Source organism: Hippoglossus stenolepis, chromosome 16 (genome assembly GCF_022539355.2).
Source record: "Hippoglossus stenolepis isolate QCI-W04-F060 chromosome 16, HSTE1.2, whole genome shotgun sequence".
Classification (NCBI taxonomy): Eukaryota; Metazoa; Chordata; class Actinopteri; order Pleuronectiformes; family Pleuronectidae; genus Hippoglossus; species Hippoglossus stenolepis.
Genome location: NC_061498.1, coordinates 11,258,118 through 11,272,867, shown reverse-complemented (window position 1 = coordinate 11,272,867; position 14,750 = coordinate 11,258,118). Strand labels below are relative to the sequence as shown.

The 14,750-nt window shown below is 48.1% G+C and overlaps 1 protein-coding gene across 2 annotated transcripts in view; it reads left to right on the top strand.

The window, feature by feature from the left end:
* adgrl1a (adhesion G protein-coupled receptor L1a) overlaps window positions 1–14,750 on the top strand; it is a 91,446-nt gene that overhangs the window by 53,031 nt on the left and 23,665 nt on the right. The window contains exons 3-5 of one of the 2 annotated variants that reach the window (XM_047343776.1): window positions 192–405; window positions 1,581–1,690; window positions 8,120–8,134. In XM_047343776.1, coding sequence (XP_047199732.1) covers window positions 192–405; window positions 1,581–1,690; window positions 8,120–8,134 — 339 coding nt within the window. The remainder of the gene's footprint in view (window positions 1–191; window positions 406–1,580; window positions 1,691–8,119; window positions 8,135–14,750) is intronic. The other variant, XM_035180668.2, reaches the window with a different exon arrangement.

Here is a 14,750-nt window from a genome sequence, read left to right as displayed (position 1 = left end):
GCGAAGGCGAGTGGATAACAGCTAATTTGTGTTTTACATGAGGACAATAGGAACCACTCGCATTCCGCCTGCTCTTGTCAAATACTACACATCATATTTACAATGTGGTTGAGTAATAAAGTGCCTCCTAAAAGTATTAAGGTTCATTGAATTATCAATAACTTTGCCTCCCCTCCTTCTTTCCACTCCAGGACTGAGCCGGTCAATGATGCCCTTCGGCTTGATGCGTCGAGAGCTGGCGTGCGAAGGCTACCCGATCGAGCTGCGCTGCCCTGGAAGTGATGTCATCATGATTGAGACGGCCAACTACGGCCGCACCGATGACAAGATCTGTGACGCAGACCCCTTCCAGATGGAGAACGTGCAGTGCTACCTGCCAGACGCCTTCAAGATAATGTCACAGAGGTAACTATCGATCTGTTTGGACCTTGTGTGTGTTTGTGTGTTTGTGGAGAGCCGGTGCCTGTTATTGGCCGAGGAAACGAGATACTCTTTCACAACATAATTCGTCCAGAATATCCTGCTTTTTCTTTCTGATGTGTGACATTTTGTGCGGAATACTAAAGTCTGCATCATTATTCTGTGCAGAACACAACAACATCTTGGTGCACGGTGGTGTGTTCGGTTTGCATGTACGTGCAGCGTCTGTGTGTGTGTGTGTGTGTGTGTGCGAGAGTAAGGGTATGTTTTGGATTGTTGCAGGAGTATTTGTACGGCTTCCTTCAGCCACTCACTATGTTTGTGCTCAGCATCTGCTTCCTCTGAGCTCAGATCAATGGAAGCCCTCTCTCAGCTATCCATAACGCACGTAATGGAGGCACAGGGTGCTAGCTTGAGGAGAGAGCAAGGGAGGGAGGAAGGGGGAGAGAGTGAGGAGGTAAAAGAAGGAAGGAGACTGTTAGAAATGATGAGATGATAGAGTGAGTGCAGCAGAGATTTGAGATATGAGGAGAGGGAGAGGCAGCACAGGGAAGAAATGCTAAAAGCTGGATAGAGGAGGATTATGTGATGAGAATAAGAGAGTGTGTGTGTGCGGTTGTGTCCTTTCTTCTGTGTGTGTGTGCCTGTGTTTGTGTGTTTCCCAGAGTGTGCAAACGTGAGAAGGCATGCGGCGATGCGGTTTAGATGTAGGTATTATGTGCATATGAATGTTTTCCCTGTGAGTGAGGTGTAGAATATTTGCCTCCCCCCCCCCGTCGTCCTTCCCTGTTCTCTCACCTCTAATTGCTCCCACTCACAATCCCCCAAGAGAGGAGGCTCTTACGTCACTCGCCCTCTCCCGGCCTCTTCCCTCCCTCCCTTACTTCTCTCTATCCTTCATCCTACTTCTTTTCCACCTCCCTCCCTCCCTGTCTGTTTCCCACCTCCCCTTGGGTGCAGCTGTCACATGATCTAGTCTAGTGTGAAATTACTCCCTTCCCTACCGTTCTCTTCGTCTTTCAGAGCCTGGAGATGTTTTTTTTTTTGTACCCACTCCTCTGTTTCTTTCATACAATGGCACTTGTTCTTTTTTTTTATCACTTACTTCCTTCCTTCTCTCTGTTTTCTCCCTTCCTCTCCCCATCTGTCTCCTCTTGCAGGTGTAATAACCGCACTCAGTGTGTGGTGGTAGCAGGGTCGGACGTGTTCCCGGACCCTTGCCCAGGGACCTACAAGTACCTGGAGATCCAGTATGAGTGTGTCCCTTACAGTGAGTACCGAGAACCCCGTCACTCCCTCACATCTCCCCACCCCCCTCACCCCATTCACCACCCCTCCCATCCCTCCCTTTACCCCCACCTGAACTTCTTGCCTTCGGTCTTCAAACCCCAAAAAATCCACAACAAATGACGTCCATACAATCACTTGCTCTCTCTGGCTTCTTTCTGCAAAAGCAAAACAAAAACAAGACACACAGTCATCCTCGGCCACTCTCTGTCTCTCTCTCTTCTTTCTCTCTTGTACACTTACACTGCTCAGAGACACACACATGCACACGCTCACACAGAGCGCTAAACCTTTTTTCTTCATCGACAGAGCGACGCACCAGACGCTGAGAGGGATTTTCACATGGGGGAAGGTGCTCTGATAAGGACTTCACACACACCCACTGCAAACGTGGGGTCAGCCCTTATTGGTGATCACTGCAGTGTAACACACACCGCCCCACACTTACACACCGACTGACCCAGGGGCATGCCTCCACCTTTATCTGGTTCCAAACACCTTTGCTGTCCCTCTGATTTCCAATAAAAATTAAAATTGGGCGCAGTGAGACCGGGAGGCAGGGGACATTGTGTGTGCGCCACACCTCACAATAGGAATGTTCACACAAACAGCAAAAGGCTTATTTTAGACCACATGACCTGGAGCACCTGCACATTTTAATGTCCCCATGGTAACGTCTGACTTCCTCATGGCACTGCTCAGAGCTGCGTGGAGGTGTGACATATACACACGACTGCGCACACACAAACACACACACACAGGGGGGCACACGGTTGCTCTCTCTGACTCTTGTGTGTACACACAAAGAAAAGAGCACACTCACACAGGCAAAGGAGCAGACACAGCAAGGATTATATGGTGATGTGTTGATCCTCGCTCATGTGAAAATCTCAGCTCAGCCTCCCCTCCTCCCTCTCATGTATTATTACTCTCAGCATTGATCCCCTCACCGTGCAGGAGCACTTGGTTGGAAAGGAGGGGCAGTGGTGCTCCCCTCCACCAGGAGGAGGCAGAACTGGGTTGCAGGAAGGGGCATATGAGGGTGTTTAGGGTTGTGGGGGACTGGGGGATGGGGGTCTTCTTGGGGTGCTGGAGCTGTTTAGTTTAGAGTTATGGGAGTATGGGGTGATTCTCTCTGCTTTTTCCTCAGGAGCAGATGTGGCGAGCCACGGGGTCGAGTCCACGCCAAGCCGCTAACCTCCTTTGCTCACTTCCTCTTCCTCTTCATCCCTTCTCTCGGAGGTCTCTTACTCATCCTCCCTCTGTTTATTATCTAACAGTCAATATCACCTCTTTTCATCCATCTTAACTCCTCTTTTTCTCTCTCCTGCCTTTCTCTCTCTCTCACTTCCCGTCTGTACTCCGAGGTCTTTAATCTTCATGCGTTGCCCTGTTTCTCTCATTATTCTTCTATTTTTACTCTGTCCATCAATCTGCCACATCTTATCATTCTGTTGTGTCTCCTCTGCTGTCTCTGTTGTTTTTTTTCTTTTCCAGATGCGGCGAATATTCAAACATCCAGCCGTTCTGCTCTGCTGTGGACGCTCAGAGAAACTCAGGGACTTCAGAGCACCTCTTTCAGTCCTCGCCCTTCCTCTGCTCAGTGGTTCTGTGCGCTCAGTTTACCTTTTGAGAGACTGTGTGGAGTCAGGTTGCAGCCGCAGTCACAGATAAGAAGTTAGCTGGGTATCGTGCCTTTGCGGCTTATTCTTTGGTGTGAATCTTTTCTTCACAGCCCTCCAAGTGGCAACAAGTATTCTTCTCGAGTGTCCTCTTCCTCTGTTAACCTGCCTTTCAGTCAACGTTAGCTGCGGTCACACTTCCCCTCTCCTGTAGAGTATTTCTGTTTGTTAATCCTTTCCTACTCCTGTGCTGTAGCTCGGTGTCCTATAATATCCATGGGGGGTCAAGGTGGCATCGCTTAGTTTTTCCTGTCGTCTTCTCCTCATGCATTCTAACCTTGTCTTTTTCCGTCTGACTGCACGAGGGAGCTTGCTCTCTCTCCACAAGGCAATCAGAAGGGATGATTAAATAGCTGCTGACTTGCATTTTTCCTCCCCGCGTGAAAAAAAAAAAGGAGAAAAAAAAAAAACTTTGTTGATTGCGTCTGAAGTATGGCCCGGCTTAGAAAATTGGAAGCTGATCCCCCTATGATGAAAAGTCCCACCTGTCTGAAGTGACAAAGAAGAGCCAATTACCCCTGTCCTCTGCCACCCTCCTCCACTGGAGAAGCCCGATTACGCTACACTCATCGCACACGCTCGCGCGCACAGAGCGATAGAAACAAGTGTTGCTCGCACGCGTACGCACACAACCCACTCCGCGGCTGCTCTAAATGTTTGTGCTCGTCTGACAAACTAAATATGACCTGACACATTCAGACTCAGCGCTGCAACTGTTCATCCCCAAACCTAGACACAGTCTCACCGCACGCCACTCAACTCGGCCACTTTTAATTACCAGGAGAGGGGGGCGCATCGCTCTCTTCAGTTCTGCCTCAGCAGAGATTTGTCAAGATTAATTGAATTTGCTGCTGCTAATCGCTCTGGTAATGCCCCATCGTTCACGTCTGGCTGGGAACGCTGGGCACGCTGGCATCATCCGAGGCCGCCGCGCGTTTGTCGTCTCTTGTCTCCACAAAAGGGGGGGGGAACAAAAGAAAGCAGATCTGTAAAGGTTGTTGTGTCATAGCAGCTGAGGTGGTGTGGCAGCCATGTTGATGGTTGTGTGTGATGTTTACATCTGAGGGGGGGGGTCCTCTATGTGCGTGTCACACAGATGCCATGTTACCAGTCACCTGAAACAGCGAGGTGACAGCTGGAGCCGAGCTGACACACAACACACACACACACACACACACAAGCCTCCTGTCAGCTGAGCTCAGACAAGGGTCCAGAATGTGCGTGTGTTGCAGCGCGTGGGATCGCCTTGGCAAAATTCAACATCCGCCAACAAGTCAAATCATATCTCATTGAGCCAAAAAGCCCTGCGAGGCCTCCGCGCCACATAGCATTGTTTTTGCCAGCCGGAACAGAGCAAGACAAAACGGCTCAACTGAACTCGCATTTCACACTGTCACAGTCTGTTTTAGGCTGCTGGATTCCATTAAGACATCACAGATCCGTGCACACAGCAGCAGCATGTACTTCATGCAGAGGAGAGCCAACACTGCAGTTTGAACACAGATATACGCCAAGAACCCTACCTGTCCACCCTCCCCCTTCAGGACACCGTGCTACATCATTATTGATCCTTAATGCTACTCACTGGGGCCATCCCTGTTAGCCATGCCAGAGCCATTAGACCTAGTGTTGAGCCCCTGCTATTTCATCAGCTGTGATTTATCTTGTTAATATGCACAGTGCAGGTAGCTGGAGACCTGGCTTTAAAAGTGCAGGCTCAGGTCGCACACTAGAGATTCTACAGATCCTCTTAGGTATCTGCATATTCTCTTCTTTTACCCTCGTTTTTTTTTTTTTTCGAATCTGCCACTGTTTCACTTTATGAAATGGATTCTTCCTCACAAATGTATTCGGCACTGCTTATTCATTACAAGACATTGCTTTTTGGACACAAAGCCGCTGGAAATGATAGTTGACTTGTCGGGAAGAGTTTGTCAGTAGAAGGAATAATGGCATTGTAATATGACAAGTTTTCAAGGGAGGAGAGGAAACACTTTGATGTAGCTGAAAATGAAATTCTATTAATATGTATAGGGGCACCATTAGACGTCGGGCTCATAAATGTTTGGTGAATGAGAAGCAGGCGGCTTTGCTCAGGCCGTGGAAAGGGATGACTCCACCGTGAAAAATGTGAAGTGAGAGAAAGAGAAAACAGAGCAGGGGGGGAGGAGAGGACGGAAGAAGATGGAGAGGACGCGCTATCTCTCAGCGGCGCGAAAGAGACAGAGGAGGCAAAGTTGTCCTGCAGTGCTCCAACCGTGTGTGTGTGTGTGTGTGTGTGTGTGTGTGTGTGTGTGTGTGTGTGTGTGTGTGTGTGTGTGTGTGTGTGTGTGTGTGTGTGTGTGTGTGTGTGTGTGTGTGTGTTTCTAGCTGTACTCATTAGTGTGGGAGTAATTGATAGGGTTGTAGAGAGCGCTGAGCAGTGATTAAGGGGAGAGAGGGCAGTGGCTTATTTCTCAAAAGGGCCCTGAAAGAGAAATGCTGAATGAATCAGACAAACAGCCAAGGTGGCCTTAAACTAACCCCCTGTTTCACTGTGATGACACTTTGATGAGTTTCTGTCTCTCCTCTCTCTATGTGTGTGTGTGTCCTCTAGTTTGTGTGATGATGCTGTGTGTGTCTGTGCTCAGCGTTTATTTTTCAGGACAACCCAAAGCATAAGAAAGGGAGTCAACGGAGGTCGTCCACCTCCCCTGTTTCTTCTCCTTTCCTGCAGCACCGAAGAAGTTTTCTCTCTCTCTTTCTCTCTCTCTCGCTGTTCACCACTTCATGCTGCTTACATACTCACTGGTCCATTTACAGCATCACATTTAGCAGACCCCTCTTTGATGAATGTAGTCTCCGACTTGCATGAAGTGGACGAGCTCCACCGTCAGATTCCTCCGTGAAGAAAAACAAAACCTCAATGCCTTCAAGCTCGGCTGAATTTCTGGTCTTCCCATGCACCCCCTGCAGTTGTTGCAGCGAGGATGAAAGCTCTGGATGCTCTCTGGCCACTCTCTCCCTCCCCTAACCTTGGAGCTAATGATTGCACTCGCGGTTGGTGGCGGGGATGTAATGCTTTCTTGCCCCCTGCCCCAGCTTCACAGGCCTCGCTTTCATAGCTTTGCCATGTTTACCCCTCTAGGCTGAAAATGGCCGCCATTCCCCCGGTCTTCGTGGAGGTTGTTTGTCCTTTTTGATCTTGGCATTAGATGATAAATGATCAGTGTGGCTGTTGATACTAATGCTGCCTCTGCTGTACCGCTGCCAAGATGCAAGGCCATCCTCCACACGGACTACTGCTGCTGTCGCTCCCTTTTTTATTTTTATTTTACACGCTTTTTCTCTCTTTACTGCTCTCTCTCCCTATCTGTATTTCTCTCTCTCTCTCTCTCTCTCTCTCACCTTTTTTCTTTCTTTATGGGCAACGCAACGAGGTGTCGTGACTATTTCACAGGGCTCCCCGGGGGACATCAGACTTCCCGCAACACATACTCCACAATCACGCTCGTAGCAGGGATCCACCAGCCAAGTGCCTTTTGACACGTCTCGTCCCGAGAGACATGACAATCCACTCGCACACCACTTGCGCCTCTAAAAACTCAGGAGGAAAGGCATGTGCCAGTGCCTGCGATTGGAAAAGGCGGAGCTGAGATCCCTTCTCGCTCCTCCTCGAGTCCCCAGCTGCCCGTGGACCTCCCCAGACTCCGCAGCTCTAGCAGGCACCGAACGGCGTCATTGATGTCGAGGGAGCCGCGCCTTACCTGCTCGTGTCGGCCGAGGCCTCGTTGTGACACAACACACCAACCTATTGATTTGTGTGTGATGAGCCCAGTTGTAGACTACCCCCCCGCCCTCCATGTCTCCCGGTTACTCTGTGTGTTTATGAGGCGTTCCACTCTGTCAAGCCCTCCCCTTCCCCTGTTGTTTGTTCTCTCGTCTTTGATGAGCCCGCCTCAGTCAGGCAAGCCAGCAGCTACCCATTGATTGGACGGTCGATGGGTTGAGTGTTTTCACTGGCTTCTATAGCGAGCGTCCTGACTCTGTAAATTGAGCAACGCCAAAAGCGCCGCTGTCTTTAGATCGAGGGACCGCTCTAATGTCAACAGAGACCGTACCAGGAGTGAGAGGGGTACAACGATCCCTCTAAAGACAACCAGCCAAAGATAGAGACATCCTCATCGCCACCTTTCCATTTACCATCCCCCATCTCCTCCTCCACCTTTCCCACTCTCTGTCTCTCTCCACAGCTGAAGAGGACACAGCACAACAATATTCCTCCTCGGTTTCTTCCTCCAACAGGTTCCTGCGGCTGCACTTTTGGCTCACGGGAGATTGGGAGGGATGGGGGAAAGGATGTGGCAATATGAGGGGTGGAGGTGGGGTCGAGAGTGTGTGGTTGGGGGTGGATTGTGTTGTTTGGGGGATTATTGATAACGCTGAAATGAAATGGAAATGGATTTAAACCCAGGTCAGGCCATTTTCCCCTCCTCATTTTCCATCTGAGCCATCCTTTCTCTGAGTAGCCAACCATAACACAGACAGATAACTTGCTTAAAAAAAAAACGAGAGAAAGAGAAAGGACAGCGTTTTATTTAATCTCAATTTTCTCTTTTTTCCTGCACCTGTTTTTCTTTCATTCCCTTTACTTTCCCTCTCTCGCTCTCTCTCTCTCTCTTTCTCTTCCTTACTGTCTTTCTCTTTATCTTTCTATCTCCTTCTTTCTCCTTTTTCCGATGCTTGAATAGAAGTGGATCAAAAAGGTAAAGACCACAATGAACATAACAACCACAGCTCGCCCCTTCCTCCTCCTTCTCCTCCTCCTCCCTTGTCTCCCTTCCTCCCCCCATATCCCCTCCTAACCCAGCACCTTGTGTAGTGGTCATGTTTGATGTTGATATCCCTCCCTTTTCTTTCTCGATCTCTAATCGCCTCCTCTGCCCTTATCTTTCTATCTCTCTTTGACTTATAACCAAAACCTCTAAAATCCTTCTAGATCTCCTCCTTGGTTCTGATGACACCAGCCTGACCTGCACGCACGCACACACATACACACCACGCACACACAAACACTTGCACAGACACACAAAAAGGCATCATGGGAGGTCAGTCAAGTATCTATGAGAGATAAACGAGAAATTAACATCATTCTTTTCCCGTGTGAAGTAGCACATCTCAGCCCAAAAGCACAGACACCATATCATCTCATGGATAGCAAATTTTCTTTTTTTTTCTCCATCCATTTCAAAACCCCATCTCCTTCACACCGTTGCCTCACACACCTAACAATTACATCTCCCTTTACATCCCTTCAGAGTTGTTCCACTCATTTTATAAATTGCGATTTATTTGTCTCCCCAGATCTAAGAAAAACAAAATCCTTCATCTATCTCTCTTTACATCACACAGCTGCTCCTTCTCTCCATCTTGTATCTCCTCCGCTCCCGTTTTAGTTTCTCGGGACTGATTCAGAGTTTCTTGTTGCTGTATCCTCAAAGCAGAAGCACTGTGTCGAGATATAACAAAAGTAACTGGCCAAAGTTGCTCTCGGATCATTTTTACAGAATCCCATTTCCAGGTGCTTTGGTGTCCTCCTCTCATTCTGTCTCTTTTTCAATGAATCCCACTTTCATTTAACTCTAGCTGTCCCCTTACCTATCTCTCCTTTTTGTTACTCATCCTCCTTTTCTCTTCTTGTCTTCCTCTTGCCTCTCTCTGATTGGTTTATCTCTCAGATCACAACTGGCCATCACAAGCAGCCGCAGGCTCTTTTTGAGCATCTTTTACTCTTTTCTCTCTCCTCGTCCCTTCTCCTTTACTCCCCCTTCTCTCTCGATTTGTCGATGCCACCGCTCTATTTTCTTTATTCCACATGCACTGTGAACTTGTGCCCCCCCCCTATACCCGTGCACATCAGTCAGTCCCTCCCCAGTCCCTCATGTGTTTGGTGAGGCAGCGGAGGGGGAGGAGAGGATAGGCGCCCCGGCTCCTTGTAAGGACCTCTCCAATGCTGCAGGGCCCCGCCACAAGCACTCCATAAGAGCGCCAATCAGCGTGGCCTGGCACCTCAATCACAAGTTTCTTAAAGAGCAGAGACAGACCTGACCCATATCAGAGGTCAAGCTGGGAGTCATAGCTATTAATGCTAGCTTCCCAATGAGCCTTAACTCCCCCTCTCAGGTCCCCGCCCTCCTCCAACTCCCTCCGACTCCCCGACTCACATCTGTCTCAACCTCGGCCATTTCCCCGTCCAGTCCCGTGGCTGGATCCATACATTGGAGGAATTAACTCTTATGGAGGTGGCCATCAAATTGGTTTATGGGCCTCTTTGTCTGTTGTCATGTCCATGGCGTTTCTTTGACATCGATCATTGTGTCACATTTTTCTCCCACCGCAAGCCGCCATTTTAGTTCACTCTCCCCGCTTGCGGTGGAATAGGAATGAAACAAACAAAACCCTCCTCCTCATCCTCCCTCCTCCTGCTTCCACCTCACCCAACTGGTTATACTTATTTACTACTCCTCCTCCCACTAACACTAAAATGAGCACCCCTTACCTGTGTCTGCACCCCTGCCCTTACCCACTGTGATCCATCCCTTCACTGCTCTTAAACACACTTCACTCTCTGTTAATGGTTAACGCTCCAGACTTGTGCTTTGACCATCAAATGAATCCTCTCTGATTGATCAGCTGATTGACAGATTGGGATGACGTGCAACGCGCGGTGATGACGGTCACAATGTTCAGATCCTGTGCAATGAATGTCCAACACTGTCAGCCTACCCACCTACCTACCTACCTACTGTCAGGCTATTTTAAGACCATCTCAGCGTCAGCCACCTCTCCTCCTCCCCATGACTCTCCGTTTCTATTCTCACCCTTTTTCGTTGACAGTCGAGGGGAGTAGAAAACCCACATCACCACAATAGTTCCTTTTATCACTGCTGACTGAGTGTCCGCCATGTCTTTCTCACCCCCGGTTTGTTTGCTTCTGAAGGGAAAGAGGCAAGAAAGGGAAGCAGCAGTAGACTACTGTGCACGTTCCTGGTGTTTTTAAAGGAGGGCACGGTGCAAGGACAAAACCATTACTCACACAAACTGCTCTCCACCTGTGATTTGGGAAAGTGAGAAGGAATGAGCGAGAAGCCGCTGCATCGTGTGACAGGAAAACACAAAGAATGGCCGCTAATGGGGGGGAGAGAGAGAGATCGGTCGCTATAGAGACGATGAGTCAGGCAGCATCGCCTCATTAGGAATGACCCACCACACACAAGCACAGTCATGTGACCGAGGCGGCACAGATAGACGCCCTATTCAGTGGCTCGGGGAGATAGAGAAAAGTGGTGGGGATTGACTGTACACGCAGAAGTCATTGCATTTTTAGAGCCAAAGCACAGAGAGGTGAGCGAAGCAGGTGGCCATGAATACAAAACACGGGAGCTGGTTTCAGGGCCGTGATGGAGGGACGGCACCTCGGGGGAGATGGGAGGAGGCAGGGTGGTGGCAGGCTAAGCTAAGACAGTCAGTGTGGTATGACCCCCTGCCATCTATTGTATCGACAGCCTGTAGCCTCTGCAGCCATGTCCAGACCAACTTTCCTGTCACTCAATGTCAGCTTCACTCCAAGGCAGATAAGACTTTGCTTTTGGCCTCAGTGAAGGGTTTTCTCTGGGGTGAATGTTTGGGTTGATAAAGGCGCCGGTTTGACACCTGCCTCTTCCACTGTCTGGCCAGTCTGTGTGCATTGTCTGAGCGCTTGTGTGTATCCTAAGGGTGTATGTCTGTATGTATATGTCTGTGCACAGCTCTTTGTACTGTATTGTATTTTTTACTCCCAGGACTTGACCCCCTCGTAGTCTAAAAGGAAACGGAAACACAATGGGAGCCCCTCCCTTCTCCCTCCGTCTTTCTCTCTTCGTCTCTCTGTCACTATATGTCCCTCCTCAGCAGATTAACTCACTCCTAATTCTCATTTCACAGGAAATAACCTATTTACTCTGACTCCGCTCCTCTCTCTCTTCTTGTTTGCACATAGAACCCGCTCACATCCTCCTCCACGCTTTCTTCTCTTTTTCTGCCTCTCTTACTCTCTGAGCCACACACACACACACACAAACACAAACACGCACACGTGCAAGACACACAAATGGGCTTCTGAATGCACATCAGCATACCATCAAGAGACTCACTGCACACTTAAAGGCCATTAACTGTCCAGCATGGACGTAGGAGTACCATGTCACGCTCCTTTCTGCCCCCTGCTGCCTGCATGCTGCACCTGCCAGTAACAGGTGTGGGATTCAATTAGAGCAGCATGCTCTCAGCAGTCAGTCCTGTGAACAGGCCATGACTGCGGACTGGGCAATGACTTGGGCCAGCAGAGCTCTCAGATCCCTGTAGTTAAGAAGAAAAAAAAAGACACAACACAAACAACACAAAGACAGCACTTTAGAAACAGCTGCCAACATTTGGCAGGGGGTATTTAGATCATCAAAGTCGAACATTAACCGTCACCAGGATGCTGTCACATCAAACATGAGAACACCATGGATTATAGGAGACAACCGAAATGAAAAAGTCTAAATTTAGCCTAAAGCTGTCAGCGCTCACTTTTAATTGCGTTACCAGTCGATCACAAATTGCTGCTCGACACTTATGGGAGATATTTACTGTCAATTCTGGGAAAGTTCTGGCACTTTCATCATTTTGTACTGCAGCCTCGTATTGACAAGTAGCAGCTGACCTGTGCCGAGAAAAGGGATTACGGAGATAAATAGCCAATTATTACAGCCGTATTTCCTCGTATGTGTGGCAGTAATTGGCATGCTGGAGTATGATAGCTACAGCCTGGGTTTTAATCCCCGATAAGGTAAATTTCATTAGCCATCTGGCTAGTTTGTAGGGTAAGGAAGTGTCTGTGCTGCTTAGCGACTTCACTCGGATGATCATGACTACAAGATTTCCATCCGCACCCAAATAGGAATTAATCTATTAATCTAACAATCTGACATAATCCCAGATGGCTCTTACTCCAGCTAACCTGCTCTTGCCAGACTTGGATAATGCCTAATCTCAAGATTTACGCCTAATGCTTAATGCCTAATTCCTAATACCTCATTCATACTGTGGTCATAATAGCCTATTGTACCATACAGACTCCACTGCTATAGGGTTTGGCTGCTCTGGCTCCCCGCTGCTACAATCACCCCTCACAGTTAGAGGGGGAGAGAGAGAGAGGGAGGCCGAGCGAAGGAAAGGCAGAGAGATGCTGGTAAACAGGAAGGCAGTCGGGGAGACTGGGGAGCGCAGGTCAAAGTTAATGAAGCCCCCTAGGCAGGGTTTGCAGGGTGTGAAGCGTGGCCACTGTTTCTGTTTGCCGTTTGTGTGTATGAGTGTGTGTGTGTGTGTCCTCACGGCCTGTGTGGGCAGCCTGGAGGCCTTTGATGAGCCCCTTTGACACCGGGCCCACCCAGCGACCAGTTCATTAGAATAAACCAAGGCTCGCTGATCTGCTGTCGACAGGGTTCACATGGGAGAGGAGGGAACAGAGGAACATGGCGGAGGATGACAGACTGTTAGTCTACGCCGCGCTGCGGTTTCATTGTGATGATGAGGCCAATAGAGTACAGGCTGCAACCAATTTAGGACAGGCCTGCAAGGTTAGGCCCAATAATGAACAGAGTCACAGTATTTTGGGACGGACACTGTGGAGGACACAGTGTGTTGAGAGAAAATTGTATTGCAGACGACAACTATTTCGGAGTAATGATAGATTGTAGTGCATTCTCTGTCCTTTACGTTGTGGTCAGTCTGGATTTAAGGAGATCAGCCTCCCAAAGCTCTTATATCATCGTCTTATTGCAACCTTTAATTAGTGCACGATCGTTATGAATGTCATGGAAGTCCAAATTAATACTAATCACGGTTAAAGCTGGTATCCAATAATAGAACTGCTAATAAAATGTTCATACAGTATTGAATCATAAATCACTAAACCTGTATTTACAGAGGTGAGGATGTGCTCTCTTCCGTTCATAGGTCAAAAGTCATATTGGCTTCGTAGGTCGCACCAGTACAAGTGAATAAAGACGAGCTGATTCATACCATGTCTGCATACTTTGAATTCAACAGCATAACCTGTCTTATATCACCTATATAAATCCATGCAATATAACACCTGCACATAACACTTATATATATATTGCATATACTTAACTAACACTTATATAATATAGCTTTCCTTCAATAACCCTCTTTATGGGAAATTACCTCCACTCCAATGAGCCATACCTCTAACACACAAGCTCTGATTTGCCTTCAGTAAAACTTTATAATATAATTATATATTTTTGATAGTATTTTTATCGGATAAATGACCAAAATGCATTTCATGTCTGCTATTGTACTGAAATTAAATGAAGATGGGTTGGATGCTAGCTTGCATATTAGTACTGAGTAATTTAGTGTTGTCCTTCAGTTGTGAATGACTATACATAAAGTATCAAAGGAGTAAATATACTTTTCTAGTATAGGTCATCACAACCGGAGAGAAGGGGCTTGCATGTTTGTGTTTCTTTGTCCTTTATTCTACCTTGAGGCAGAGTGTTCCTGGCTTTGTTTATGGGTCAGGGACGCTGCATCGCTTTCTGCATGCTGTTTACTTCTCTATTTACAGTAGCATTGTACTTTTGAGGCGGTGTCCTACTTCTATCGGTTGTTTTTATTTTTCCCCCGCTCTGTAGCTTTTCTGCTCTAATAATACCTCGCCCGTTATGGCCTTTTACTTCAAATATTTTGGAGCACAACTTCCGTTTGCTTGCGATGCGCTCACGCTGCGTCTGGATTGATAGAGATGTCGTGTGATTGCGGTGAGATGGAGAATTGGCACGTTGTTAGTCTAGAAATTGTTCGGCTGTATGAAAATGCTGCATTTAACATTGCTCTGAACATTATTCCGCATATTTCAGTCACCCACGTTCATATTTGCAAAGCAAACACCTCAGGCGTCCCTGCTTTCGAGTAAGCATTTCGGTTCAACAATGGAGCCTGACAAGCCTCCTCCTTGTGAAGAGTCTGTATCCAGAGTGTTTGTTTATGCCTGAGCGTGATTAGATTCCTATTTGGCTGTCAGTCGCAATCCCTGTCGGACCCCTGCAGAAAGAACAGGCTAATTCCTAAGTGGCCCGGCGCTACTGATCACCCGCCACTATCAACAACAGCACGACAGGAGCAATAAGACGAAGCTGTATTTTCAAAAATCCTCAAGTAACTCCAGCCATCTCTATTTGGATTCTCCTCCCGCCCCAGACTCCATGCAATATTCAAGACAGTTTGAGTCTAGACTGATCCATCACTCTAACAGTCGCAGTGTGCCAGTGT